This window comes from Phyllobates terribilis, unplaced genomic scaffold, assembly GCF_046119375.1.
Source record: "Phyllobates terribilis strain yellow unplaced genomic scaffold, ASM4611937v1 Scaffold_4__5_contigs__length_816908805, whole genome shotgun sequence".
Taxonomy (NCBI): Eukaryota; Metazoa; Chordata; class Amphibia; order Anura; family Dendrobatidae; genus Phyllobates; species Phyllobates terribilis.
Genome location: NW_027362764.1, coordinates 55,221,608 through 55,236,867, shown reverse-complemented (window position 1 = coordinate 55,236,867; position 15,260 = coordinate 55,221,608). Strand labels below are relative to the sequence as shown.

Below are 15,260 nucleotides of genomic sequence, written 5' to 3'. Positions count from 1 at the left end.
GTCCGGGCGGCCTGGGAGCAAGTTGGGGATCCACCTCTCCAGGTGGAGTTGTAGGCCTTTGCTCTGCACTAATCTCTTTGGCTCTGCTGCTTGTAGCTATTCTGTGGCCCTCGTCCCTGAGTAAAACGTCTCTGTGCTCACCCGTATGGCAGGCAGCTCGGGTCTTCCTTAAGTGTCGCTCCCACGTGGCGGTGCTGGGCCCTATGGTGCTGCTGTGTCGCCGGGCGTCTGGTGGGGCCAGGAGACCTGCAGTCTCCTGCCCTCCGGTTTCTGCTGCTGGGCCTTCAGTGCCCCACAACCACGGACTCTGGTGTCCAGTTCACTTGCGCTTCTCTCCTCTGGGACGAGCTTGTACACAGCTCGCCTCCCCAGGTCCTTCCTCGTCGCTGTCCTGTCTCCAACTCCTCTCAACTCACTCTCACTAACCCAGCCTCCAGATTCCAGTTGCTAAGGGGAGGAGCTCCCCTTGCTGGTCTGGAGCCAGGAAAGTGTTGTATGCTGGTAAACCTGATTAGGGGACCTCTCCTTGCTTCCAGACATGGCATCACCCCTTGTGAGGGAGGCAATGCCACTGTGGCAACTGGACCCCTGGGGTGCCACATTTGTGTCCTGGAGACGCTGTTTTCTTTTTGGAACCACTGAAATTTTATGAAAATAATAAAACTACCTTTGTTTGGACCAGAGACATTGCCTGTGTGCACGCTACCAGCTGCCAAACACAGTGAAATCCCACCACAAGACCCCAATATTGATGACCACCACAAACCCCATATTAATGACCACCACAAACCCCATATTAATGACCGCTACAAAACCCCCATATTAATGACTGCCCAGATGCCTCAAACTTTGAAAGTCACAGGCCTTCCATTACCAGGAAGAGCCACAGGACCCTAATAACTGCCAGTCCTGTAACCACAATAACCGGGAGGCCACAGGACCCCCAAATACTAAACCTCCATATCGGTAAATGCTACAGGAACCCCAACAACAGTGACAACAACAGTACCCCCATAACCATAACAGCCACAGGACCCCAATAACAGTGACGGCCACTAGCTTACCTTCAGCTTCTCCTTTGTGAAGCTGATGCACATGGTGTAGTTGGACCAGGTTCTGTTACTTTCCGGATGTTGGAACCAGTTTCCCTTCTCGTCACAATATTTCGAAGCCTTTTCTGTAAATGAGAAAATTACTTGAGTTAGTGACTAGTGATGAGCGAGCACTAAAATGCTTGGGTACTCGTTGCTCGGGTCGAGCAAATTGGAATACTCGGGTGCTCGACCCAAGCAACGAGCCCAATGTAAGTCTATGGGAAACTCGAGCATTTTTCAGGCGGCTCCCCCCCGGCGGTCTGCAGAGGGCCTAAAAATTGCTCAAATCGATGGGAACAGTGCTCAAATGACATGGAAACAGCATGGGGAAGACCCCTGGAAGCATCTCTGACTCCCAGGTCACTGCTGTCAGCAACGTGGTCAGAGTATTACGCCACTTTTATGGACTCACAATAAAACATACAAAACCAAAACCAAAATGGATTTTCCTGGGAAATATATTAAGGAACATCCTTTCCAGGGTAATGACTTGTATATAAGGCAAAATAAATATACAAAAACAAAAATACTCCTCCACACCTTGGGCTATGTTCACACGTAGCGTTTTTGATGCGTTTTTGCATTGCTTTCAACCAAGACAAATGCATTCACTTGGAAATGACATTTTAACATTTTACAACCTTATCTGGCCATGTGGTGTGTGACACATCATCAGACACATGCATACAGTGCTGAAAAGACATGGGAACAGCATGGGGAAGACCTCTGGAAGCATCTCTGACTCCCAGGTCACTGCCTAAAAGTGTGCCCATCATAAGTGATCCTTGGCGCATGCGAAGATGCCTCCCGCCATGCACCTGTCATTGTAGACTTGCAACAATCACCGTCCACATCCTTGTCCCACTGCAGCGTTCAGTTGTCCCTACCCCATTCCTTGGATTGCAAGCGCAAGTATGCAGGCAGCCAGACACCCACCCACAGGCTGCAATACTATACTGCCAAATTTTTGACAGCTGCTTGCACATGAAATGTGGCCTTTTAGGCTCGTGGAGGCGGAAGCTTTTCATAACCTCATGCCGGCGGCGGCCGGGTGTCCATACTTGGTCCCCAGCCGCCACTGTTTCTCCTGGTGTCGTCTCCGCCTTCCACAAGCACGAGTCCCACAACATTACCCGTGACCTCCCCAGTGCACTTACTGGGAAGGACCGCCTAACCACAAACACGTGGACAGGTGAATGTGGCCAGGGACGATACGGAGCCAGTCCACAACTTTTTTTGCTGAGAGTTGTATTTAGCTCGGTGAAAGGACTGGCATAGAGGGAAACCGTATCTACCCTGCGTGTCATTTCTCCCAGGAAGTCCTGTAATGCAGCTTGTTGCAGAAGCAATGGCAGCCCGTCCAACATCAACTCGCACTTGTCGGTGGTGCTTTGACACACACACACATCTTTCTTTGCGCATTTAATTTCATGAATACAGAGTTGGACAATGGCCTGATCTGTAATGCGTTTTGAGAAATAACATGTACAAGCAAACTGCTGTGAATTGCTTCACTGAAAGAAATTTTTAATGGAGGCCAGAAATGGCAGTATTTTCTGACAAAGTATATGTGATCCGTTTGACGGAGAAAACACAGTTTTTAATAGCTGGATTTCTAGCGCTGTAATATGGAAAGGACCTGGCTGTATTCTGCAGTGCCAACAAGCCAACGGCGCAGAAAAAATGGTGTTCTCTGGATTGCTTTTTAAGCAAATAATGAGGATTAAGATCCAAAGAAAAGTATTCCTGGCCCCTGAGACCTGGGCCTTTGTATAGAAATATCTAACAGCAGCAGAAGGCAGAATTGGAATGGAGCCTCTTGTGCTATATGCACTGCAGTCTGCTATATACACTGCCTGCCTGATATCTCTGCAAATGGATTAGTCCTCAGAAGGACTGTTTGTTAAGATGGATATGTGTACTGTATGTTTTTTCTCCCTACACTACCTAATACACAAGCAAATCTCTCCCTGACTCAGCAGCAGCTCTCCCTACACTGTCTGATCCGGAGTGACTGTGACAAGCATGGTGGCGCCAGGTCTCATATAGACCTGCTGACGCTGTGCGGCCAGCCAATCACTGCAATGCCACAACCAACATGGCTGCGGCATTACAGTGAGTGGCAGGCAATCCCTGCATGTTCATTGGCTCTGTAAAGAACGCCAAACATGCAGGGAGGGGACCCGAGCTCCCACCGTAAACCCCGGAAATACTCGGCGAGCGCCGAGCATGTTGAGTAGTGAGATGCTCGGGCGAGTACCGAGCAGTAGCGAGCATGCTCGCTCAACACTATTAGTGACTGAAATGTGATGTGAAGACCCCAGTACAAAACTTGAGCAACCCCCCAACCATCACACTTACAGGATATTGACACCTTTTGAGGGCTTGATTTTCACTTAAATACATGTATTTCGGCCTAAAATATTTTTCTGCAATTGGGTTTCATTAAAAATTTTGCACCTTCTATAGACTCTGTGCTGGAATGTCTATCACTAGCTGTAGAGTGAGTTATCAGAGAATCTATCAGTGAGCTCATTCTGATGGGAGAGTTTATAACTCCTTTATGTGTTGCTTCCTGAGCTCATCTCAGCTGATATATGACCACATGGAAGTTCAGTTCTCCTTTGATGCGACCTGCGTTCATAAATCAGCTTAATTAAAACACAAAACTATGTATCAAAATGAACTCACTGACAGATTCTTAGAGAACTCATTCTGCAGCCAGCAATGTGCAGGGAAACCATCAACCTTAAGAAGCTAAAAAGTGGAGATTTTTTTTTTTTATGAAACCCAATGGCAAAAAATTATATTTTGCCCGAAGTACATGCATTTAAGTTAAATAAAGGTGTTCATATCCTTTCATTTACAGCACTTGTTTCAATTAAAGGGGGTTGTACAAAATAAAATGGAAGCGATCATCAGAAAATTACCTTTTTTGTGTTTCATGTATGTTTTTACAGGATTGTTAATGTTTTTTTTTCATATTAAGATCTTTATAAAGAAAAATCCTGCAATTTTCACATTGGCCACTGGGGCTTTTTTTTAGACTCATACTTCTTGTCTTTTCAGCGGGCTCACTACCATCACAGGCAGGATTATAATGACAGGTAACACCTCTATATACACAGCTGATAAGACAGGATCACAGCTCACCTGCGCCTCATCCCTTCACAATGATCTTTACACACACTCAATAGACGCTTCAATACAAAATATAAGGTCGAGAACCAACCATTGTGGTTAATGTACATGTGTTGCTTCCTAAAACAATAGGTCCAAGTGGCCAGTGTAAAAATTGAAAGATTTCTGTTTTAATATTTTTAGTATAGATTGTGATATGGTAAAAAAAAACAATGCAAAAAAATAAAAATAAAGAAACAGCGCCACCCTTGTTCTCAGGTTGCGTGTGGTATTGCAGCTCCTCCCGATTCACTTTAATGGAAGCGAGCTGCAATATCAGACATGACCCATGGACAGCCGTGTTTTTCTAATGTTGTACAGTCCATTTAACAAAGACATTTTTGCTAATAATATTAGTACTGCCGTCACATTATTAATAAAGTGCAATAAATCATTGCAATTCGTTAAAAGTCATAAAATTCCTATTTACGACAAACGCAGTTGGAATAGCCGGTGTGTGTATTCAATCCATGACTAATTGCACTATGAATGGCCGTTATTACTGCAGATGAAGCAAGGTCGCAGCGCTGTCACATACTCAGAAAAGACATTACTTATTTATCACGCACACATATCATTAGTTGTCATTAGACAAGGTATTAATCGAGCTCCTCAATATTTTACTTCTAAAACTGTGAGCCCATTCCATAAAAAGCTTCAAAAAAATTCAAAAATAAAGCAACTTTTCAAACAGTTTAAATTTGATATGTGTTACCACGGTAACAGACTACAACCATTTGTAGTCTGATTCTTCAGTCACAATCCATTTTTATCTATTCCCTATGACTTCTGTGTTAACAAAAAAAAAACCAGGGGACAGATAAAAAGGGCTATGACTGCAGGATCAGACTACGCAGGGTTTGTTTGTAGTCTGTCTCTATGGAGATGAATAAATCAGCATGAAAGCTGCGGACACAAAACAACTATCTGTAAAGTTGCTTAATTTTTGATTCTGTTAATAAATAAAATATGGTTTCAGACAATGAAATTTAAAGGGAATGTCCATCGTCAGTTATTCTAATGTCTGACAAGTCAGAATATGTATCATAGCAGATAGTATTTTAGGTGAACTGGGAGTTAAGATCCAAACTAAATAGTAGAAGAAAGAGGCCAACTTTAAACCCCCGCAGCTCATCATTAGTCCATCTGACTGAGCCAGTGGTGTAGTATGAGTGGCCTCCACCTGGGGCAAGTCAAGTATTTTGGGCCTCCCTCACCCTGTGGACTGTTCACACTCTTTGAGTCTTGTCCACAAGCCCAGTATTGATTCTTTTATTGCCCAAGAACATGTATTGTATTATGAGCAAAGCTTATACATACATCATAGTGTGCACTTTGACCCTCTATTTTTATCCTGCTTTTTACTGAAATCTGACATTGAATTTTAAAAAAGAAAAAGTTGTTCTTTGTTATATTTTTCACCTTTTTATTTAGTAAAACTTTTTTTTTTAATGTAACTATGTCATTAACCTAGCCCTATCCCTAACCATTGCCCTATCCCTAACCCTAAAGTCTCCCCATACACATTAAAGTCAGCGAAATCTACCTTTATTCAGCTGACAGTCTAACGTGTATGAGGGCCTCCTGACTCTCCTCCGATGGATAATGTCGGTGGAGAGAACGATCGGTTGGGTGGTATTTCCAATGGCCAATCACTTTGTCCTTCTGGAGATAAGCAGAGAACATACAGCCAAGTAGAGCGCTTCTGTGTATGGAGGACTTGGGAGAACTATCGTTCGGCTGACAACCATCTTAGGTGTATGGGGGGGGGTTTAACCCTAGCCCTACCACTATCTCTAACCCTATCTCTAACCCTAAACCTACCTCTCTCTTTATCATCTCTGTTTCCATCCCTAACCCTATCTCTAATCGAGACTCTATCCTTAACCCCATTTCTATCTTTAGACAATCGAAAATTCTCACCAGCACTGTGGAATCGATTAAATCACGACTTCTTTCGTATATATCCAAAAACAACACTTGTTTTTAGGGTCATACCCACAGATAACAGCGGTGCTCAGCAGCAGTCCAAGACCATGAATTAATTATGAGGCAGCGCCATCTTTCCTGTGTACTTTCAATAATTTGGAATAAAGCGCAGATAAATGGACGACTGCCGCAAGTTTTTTCTTCATAATTGAATTTCTCACTCGAACCTTATCGCTATCATTATCTTTACCATCTCTATCTCCATCCCTAACCCTTACTCCATTCCTAACCCTATCTTTATCCCTATCCCTAGCCCTAACCCTAACCAGAATGTTGCGCCCCACAGACTTTATCTCTCGGGACAACCACCTCTGTGGTTCCACCCTTGCTATGCCTTTGGTCTGAGCTATGACATTGGGCTTTTAACAAGAGCTGAATGTTCAATTGGAGATCACTGGCTCCTTTGTTCTACAGACCAGTGTGATTTCAATAGCTTTATTGAATAATAAGTCATCCAATCCATCTGTCCAATCCATTTAATTGGTTTGTACAATGGTGAAGCCACTTTTTATAGAAAATAGTGCAGTACACATAAAGCTGCATTAGCCAATCACCAGGTAGTATCTGTGTATGTAAAGATATAGACCCCGATTCATCAAGACCAGTGATTTGCACGCTAGTGTTGATAAGAGGACGTACTGGAGTCTTCTTGCACTTTGCAACAATTCTTACTCCAGTCAGTAACTGGAGTAAGATTTGTGGTGTAAAGTATGCTACATGTTATTAATTAGATGAGCTGTGTCATCTTGCCCCTTCTGCACCCCCGCTCCTCCCTAGCTCTGCCGATTTTGTCAGAGACCTCTGGGCAAAACTGGTGTGAAAATGCCAAAAGTTTCAAAAATGTTCCGCAGCTCATTACACAAAAATTTTGTGACCTTTCAAAGCGATTTACACAATTGCTTTCATAAATCAGGGTCATAAAGTACATTTGGTTGTAAGGAGGGCGGCAGAGACTATTGAATGAAGGAATCACATGTGAAGTTGGATTATTTAAGAAGTTAGAACTGACTTTTTACAACAGAACCACGCTGGAATTCAGTTGGTTCTTTAGAATAAATTTTGGTGAAGGCAGACAGCATGGCGAGGATCTGGATTTTATACACCTGTGCCAATGGGAATAAATGAAAAACCCAAATTCTATGATTAAGACGTGTTCCAACACCTTTGTCCATTGGTATTGTTGATGGGATGATTATCAAAAATTATTTATTTACATGAGATATTTCCCATAAAACGCAGAACAATGGCGTTCGAAAATCATCCCATGGTGACAAATATATTTCTCTAGGTTGCCCCAAATATATAGTTTCTGCCATACATTTCCTTAGAAAGTTACGTATCACCTGAGATACACAACGATATATGGCACAAAATAACAGAATCCTATCATTTATCAGCCGATAACGGATGGCCGCGAGCGACGTCACCGTTCTCGTTTGTCTTTAGACCTACAAGGCTCCATCAAAGAGCAAGACAGTTCAGAAGTTTATTGCTGGGAAAGTCTCGTTTTATATCAGAGAAGGTTTTACTCACTGCCTCGTTTTTCATAGAGATCATCCTCACAAATAACATTTCCCTTCACCCCTGGCTATAATTAAAATGTTGATAGGTTCAGCAGCTCCTTCACAAACCGCATTGCCGGCCGACTATGTGCAGGGAATATATTATAAGCGCGCTGATGGTATTTTACTGCGCGTGACTTCTAAGGGAGCTCAATCATGTAGAGTTTATGCATTCATTTGTTTTTCTCCTCCGAATGGAAAAAGGAGATCAAATTAGTAGGAAAGTCTTCGATGTAGTTGAGCTTGAGTAATAGGCCACAGTGGCGGTAACTGAGATAAACATTAACGCTTCTGTAGATATTTCTTCAGATTTGCTGAAAATAAGATAAAAGCCGCGAGGAGCGAGTGAATTCAGCAGTTTTAGCCAGAAACCAGATCGTGAGGTTATAGTCGAAGGGTAGACATTTCGGCTCAATCGTAATAACTTATCACAGATCCGGATCATTTATATTAAAATAGGATGTGTAGATGAGTTGGGCTGTAAGAGGGCGAGTCTGGACGCCCACCTCTGTGTGCCTTCTGGTGGATCCAGTCCGCTCATGCATTACATGGACTGCCTAGTACTTGAAGTAAGTATGGCTTCCACAACTATAAGACTTGGCCAATGGGATAAAATATAGACCCCACCGGCTTCATTTCCGGTACGCTCCTGGACAAAAAAGGTGACCTCCAAACTCTCAAAGAGTTGAGAACTCGCCCGCAAATCAGTGCCTCCATAAAGCTTTTTGTGGGTGATGCCGCAATTCTTCATCGTCAGCCCCAACATTCAGTGACACATTCAGTGGGGCGTGTGGTCACGAGGATGGTCAGCAATGAACCCATTCCCAAAGAATTATGTAATAGTACACCCTGTGTTGGGTCACTGTAGCGATGTGTCCGGCGCCCCTGCATGCTGTTCCCTTCTTTTGGCATGCAGGGACGTCAGATCGCTCGCCGCTCCAGCGCGCTTGCGTCCCTGTTCTTAGAGGGGCAGTGCGCGCACACGTTAAATGCTTCCAGCGACAGCTGGGAAACATTTAGTCTTTGTATGTACACCTGCAAGGTGACTCTCAGCCTATAGCTGAGAGACATCTTGTATATAAGGCACCCTCCCCAATAAGGAGGTGTCTGAGCAATCACTATAGTTTAGTAGGTAGTAGTGTGAGCAACTCTATGCTGCCAGGTTTCCCCTTGCCCGTTACAGTTATCCGGTGTCCCGTATCCTGTGTCCCATAGTCTAGTCTAGCTGCCCATTTACTGAAACCGCAGATGCGGTACCTGTCGCCACCCTGTGGATTGAACTCTTAACCTGTACCTGTGGCCGTCCTGTCGGCTTTACCTGAATCCTGTCCCAAGTGGCCGTCCTGTCTGAACTTGTCCCAAGTGGCTATTCTCTTCCGTAGTACGTCTCTGCCCTTTGGGGTCAGCAGCTACTGTCAGACGCGCCCTGAAGTGGTACCTGGCAGGTATCTGCCGCACAAGCCTGACCTCACCACTAGAGGCTCCAGCGAAGACCTAGTGTGGCGCCCCTGAGGGTCCAGTCACAACAGGTGTACTACAAATGGCGGTGCCTCACTCTCTGGTAAGGAAAGGAGTGCAGCCGGGGACCCCAACACCTATATCCAACACTACAATGCTCCAGGCCGGCTGGAGGGGCAAGATGCACCGTGTTCTGCTGAGCCCTGTCCCTGGTTGGAGTGGGGGGAACCAGAGTGAGGGGGAACCAAGTAGTGGGTGTGGGTGGAGGAAGGAGTTGAGGGGAGCATTTGTTAGGAGTATAAATAGGGGATCCATCTTAGTTAGGAAGTAGGAGTAGCAGTAGTAGGTGGAGGTAGGTGGGTGTACGGAGCGCCCTCGTTTGATTGGTCTGCCAAGTTCGAGGACCAGCAGCAACATCCTCTACTTCCCGCACCAGCGCCCCCGGCTGCCAGCCATGAAGGAGAAGAGTATAGGTGGGACAACCGGGGGGGGGACCTGATGGGGTTCCCGCAGGAGACCCAGGCCCAAGCCCTGCAGAGAGAGGAGTTCTGCAGACAGGAGCTCCAACAGCTAGCCAAGGAGCGGTGCACCCGGCAGGTGCGCTCGGAGCAATTGGAGGCCAGATAAAAGGCCGCCAAAGCACAAGTACGTCAGAATGAGTCCATTCTGCCTAGTCCCCGGGAGGAGGGACTCATAGTTAAGTTCAACCAAGAAGCCGGATGGGGCTTTATTCATGACCCAGAATTTGACCGGGACATTTTTGTAAACAGGCGGGATGTCGAGTCCCACCTAGAACAAGGACACCCTGACTGAAATTTATACCCTGGTGACTATGTCTCCTACACCAGGCACCATGGGGATCGCGGGTGGTACGCCCTCCGAGTCCATCGCGTGTTTAAAGAGGACTAGGACATGCCCCTGCAGCCTGAGGCTGATGACCCGGCCGGGTCAGTCGGCGAGCACCAAGAACATCCCCAGTGGGGGTACCACTACTGAGCGCAGTAGATGGAACTGAACTTGAACTGTACATAAATTGCCCGGAAGGGTGCAGTTGACTTAATGTTTGCTACCCAGTTACCCGTAAGGGTATAAAGACTTGTAGGCTGAGGACTGTGAGCAGCGAAAAACTTTCACCTGTAAATAGTTGCGCTTCTTGAAGTGCTCTTTATTGGTTTTATATATACAACTACAGACCTCAGAACAAAAACCCGTTTGGTGTGGCCGAAGACGAGGTCCAGGATCTGGATCATCTATGCCCTGTAGCCACGCCCAGGGCCTACGTTGGGGGTTTTCAGGCGGCTCCCTCATGCTGCTGATTTTGCACCTTGTTGAAAAAGAATGGACACCTGGTTACAGATCGCGCTGTAACCGGCTGAAAATGTTTTATAAAAGAAATGTTTTAGTTTTATAATGTTTGATAAAAGTACCAGTAACGTTCAAGTAATGTGCCTCCAATAAAGGGAAGAAAAAGTTATGATCAATCTTATATGTGAATGCATTCTAAAATTTTTGTTTGTCTATAACACCCTGTTTTTGCTCTGTTCCAGCCCGCGGACGTGCTGTGTTTTACCAAGGGGGAGTGTGGCGCCCCTGAGAGTTCAGTCGCCACAAGGGTACTACAACTGGTGGTGCCTCACTCTCTGGTAAGGAAAGGAGTGCAGCCCGGGACCCCAACACCAGCATCCAACACTACACTGCTCCAGGCCAGCTGGAGGGGAAAGATGCACCGTGTTCTGCTGAGCCCTGTCCCTGGCTGGAGTGGGGGGAACCAGAGTGAGGGGGAACCAAGTAGTGGGTGTGGGTGGAGGAAGGAGTTGAGGGGAGCATTTGTTAGGAGTATAAATAGGGGATCCATCTTAGTTAGGAAGTAGGAGTAGCAGTAGTAGGTGTAGGTCTGTGCCTAGTAAGAGGAGCAGGTGCTCTTCAGGAGCTCTGCTCCAGAGTGGGCCTAGTAAATGAGGCCCAGCAGAGGAGAGAAAAGGAGGGGAGCCGAGGAGGAAGGCTCCGGTAACTGAAGGGGTCCCAGGGGTACGGAAGGAGCAGGAAGCCACCCGTACGCCCTAGTCTGTCAAGTGTCAGAGGGACCAGGCTGCAAGAAGGGAACCGGTCCCTGGGCTAGTAGTGTCACTTCAAGTCTCGGCTAGGAAACCGGAGGCTTCTGACTTTTATGGTGCAGTTGCCATACTCGCATTCTAGCAGCCAAGAAAGGTAGCCGAGTCAGACCAGGGAACTCCAGGTGTCCCTGAAGGATCCAAGGACGCCATTTGGGATTCAGTTTGTGAGGCGCAGGGCAGGAGGGAGAGACCCAGCGCGGAAAGTCGGGAAACATCCCAGCTGCCATCCCATCACCCCCGGAGGTCTGCAGCAGCGCTGGTAACTATTACAAGAAACCACAGGTGTCGTCACGAAATAAACTGTTAAGCAACAATAAAACCCCCTTTTAAAGAGTGACCCAGAGGACGGGCCCAGGAGCCGACTGTCGTGACATCCCACAGAAGGTAAAGGCCCGGGTACCGAGTTTCCCCCATATATTCCCCCTGGGCGAGACACTAGGTAGCTGCTTAGTCACTCCCTTCCTGGGTAAGTCCGGCTTATTGCAAAGTGGGTCCACGAACCACGTGCACCACCGAAAGTGTGACAGTCACCATGCATGGGAAGCTGAACCAATACCATCCGCAGCAGATGCCGGCTTCTCAGATCTCTGCTGTTTGACCATCTTTGACAGTGGTATTTAAATGGCGGAATTGTCAGTGTGCTCTCCGGAGCCCATTGACCACCCACCAACCCCACTAGCGACACAATCACAGGATGTCAATAATATGTCATGTCATCTGGGGGTTTGTTGAAGGCCTCCATAGCTACAGTCGTGGCCAAAAGTATTGGCACCCCTGCAATTCTGTCAGATAATACTCAGTTTCTTCCTGAAAATGATTGCAATCACAAATTCTTTGGTATTATTCTCTTCATTTAATTTGCTTGCAAGGAAAAAACACAAAAGAGAATGAAGCAAAAATCAAATCATTGATCATTTCACACAAAACTCCAAAAAAGGGCCGGACAAAAGTATTGGCACCATCAGCCTAATACTTGGTTGCACAACCTTTAGCCAAAATAACTGCGAACAACCGCTTCCGGTAACCATCAATGAGTTTCTTACAATGCTCTGCTGGAATTGTAGACCATTCTTCTTTAGCAAACTGCTCCAGGTCCCTGATATTTGAAGGGTGCCTTCTCCAAACTGCCATTTTGAGATCTCTCCACAGGTGTTCTATGGGATTCAGGTCTGGACTCATTGCTGGCCACCTTAGAAGTCTCCAGTGCTTTCTCTCAAACCATTTTATAGTGCTTTTGGAAGTGTGTTTTGGGTCATTGTCCTGCTGGAAGACCCATGACCTCTGAGGGAGACCCAGCTTTCTCACACTGGGCCCTACATTATGCTGCAAAATTTGTTGGTAGTCTTCAGACTTCATAATGCCATGCACACGGTCAAGCAGTCCAGTGCCAGAGGCAGCAAAGCAGCCCCAAAACATCAGGGAACCTCCGCCATGTTTGACTGTAGGGACCGTGTTCTTTTCTTTGAATGCCTCTTTTTTTTCCTGTACACTCTATGTTGATGCTTTTTCCCAAAAAGCTCTACTTTTGTCTCATCTGACCAGAGAACATTCTTCCAAAACGTTTTAGGCTTTCTCAGGTAAGTTTTGGCAAACTCCAGCCTGGCTTTTTTATGTCTCGGGGTAAGAAGTGGGGTCTTCCTGGTCTACCATACAGTCCCTTTTCATTCAGACGCCGACGGATAGTACGGGTTGACATTGATGTACCCTCGGACTGCAGGGCAGCTTGAACTTGTTTGGATGTTAGTCGAGGTTCTTTATCCACCATCCGCACAATCTTGCGTTGAAATCTCTCGTCAATTTTTATTTTCCGTCCACATCTAGGGAGGTTAGCCACAGTGCCATGGGCTTTAAACTTCTTGATGACACTGCGCACGGAAGACAAAGGAACATTCAGGTCTTTGGAGATGGACTTGTAGCCTTGAGATTGCTCATGCTTCCTCACAATTTGGTTTCTCAAGTCCTCAGACAGTTCTTTGGTCTTTCTTTTCTCCATGCTCAATGTGGTATACACAAGGACACAGGACAGAGGTTGAGTCAACTTTAATCCATGTTAACTGGCTGCAAGTGTGATTTAGTTATTGCCAACACCTGTTAGGTGCCACAGGTAGGTTACAGGTGCTGTTAATTACACGAATTAGAGAAGCATCACATGATTTTTCAAAGGGTGCCAATACTTTTGTCCACCCCCTTTTTTAGGTTTAGTGTGGAATTATATCCAATTTGGCTTTAGGACAATTCTTTTTATGTTTTTTTTATTGAAGACAAATTAAATGCAGAGAATAATACCAAAGAATTTGTGATTGCAATCATTTTCAGGAAGAAACTGAGTATTATCTGACAGAATTGCAGGGGTGCCAATACTTTTGGCCAGCACTGTATCATGTTAGTCCTACTGTGAATCCCAACCTGTTGTTAAGGAAATCTGTCACGGATTCCTTAAGGGCCCTGGGCTTGGCGGAATCATTACCATAAAGTTATAATAAAAGATTTCAAAACAACAAAACCATTAATATGAGGCATACAAGTATGAATAGATTTACATTTCTATCACCTGTATGCCCATATTATTAGCATCTATACATCCAAAGGGGTGACAGATTCCCTTTAAGTCTAGGTTTCAGTCCCCTATGGGGACTAAAAAAAAATTAAGAAAGAAATATAAAAAAAAAGTTTTAAAAAAGTAAAAAAATCTACAAATTTTAATCATATATCAAATAATCATTTCTGGTATTGCCACATCTGCAAAAGTCTGATCTATTAAAATATACAATTAATTAAGCCATACGGTAAATGCTAGAAAGCGAATCAAATTAAAACGCCAGAATTATGTTTTTCCAAATGCCGCATGTCTTTAAAAGAATGCAATAAAAAGCAAACAAAATTATTACACACAATGCAAGCCCATTCATTTCATATTTTTGTATTGTTTTACATTACTATTTATTATTGGGGATATTGCCTTCAACTTTGTATCTGGACCCACTATTTTGGTTTGAAGATGTGGTTTACCTTTGCTCATTATTTTATTTTATGCTTTACCTTACACCTTTTGTTTTTAATTGTGTCATATTTGTTATTTTTTCATAATAAATTTTAATTTTTTTGTATGTGTAGTCCTTTTTTTGCATATACATTTTGCTTTCTATTGATTGTTTTTGTATGCTTGACTCGCACTTCTAATATATTACTTGTTGTATTTACCGCATTTCTTCTAACATCACATGGTATAGCACAGCCAATCAGGAGAGACTATCACAGCCTGTTTAAAAGCCAAGGCAGGAAATGCAGCAGCCAATTTATGGTGATTGTTTATAGTGAGAGGATGTCACAGCTCACAGCAAAGCAATCCAGATAGGGAGATAAAACCATAAAATACTGGTGGCGAAACTGTATAGATAATGCGTGACAGCACAGAAATAAGGGAGATTACCGTGTGAGAAAAAGAACAGTGACACACATTTTTCAGATCTTATTATTTTGGGCTTCGATAAGTTTGTTATATTAATAAATAAGCAAAAAATTGAGAAATATTTTTTTAAATGTCACAGCTGTAACACACCTGTCCCTGGTCTGGGCTCTGCTCCATCTGCCCCTGTCCTTTTTGGTGCTCCACGTTGGGCTTTTCAGGTGGCCTGGTGTGTTTCCACATGATGAACTGCCTGGGACTGTTTAGGGGCTTTTAAGACACACACCTGGGCTTTAGTATTGAATCTGTGACTAGACCTCTACTCACTCTGCCAAGGCCATGGATACCAAAGGTAAGGCAGTGACAACATCATTGCCGAGGGTTACCAACATTTTTGGGAGGGGCCCTTTAAGGAGGGGATACTGTTACACACATGTCCCTCCTGGTCTGGGCTCTG

At 44.8% G+C, this 15,260-nt stretch overlaps 1 protein-coding gene across 2 annotated transcripts in view; it reads right to left on the bottom strand.

The window, feature by feature from the left end:
• CALCR (calcitonin receptor) overlaps nt 1-15,260 on the bottom strand; it is a 435,656-nt gene that overhangs the window by 76,922 nt on the left and 343,474 nt on the right. For both annotated transcript variants that reach the window (XM_073677352.1, XM_073677351.1), the window contains exon 5: nt 1,065-1,177. In XM_073677352.1, coding sequence (XP_073533453.1) covers nt 1,065-1,177 — 113 coding nt within the window. The remainder of the gene's footprint in view (nt 1-1,064; nt 1,178-15,260) is intronic.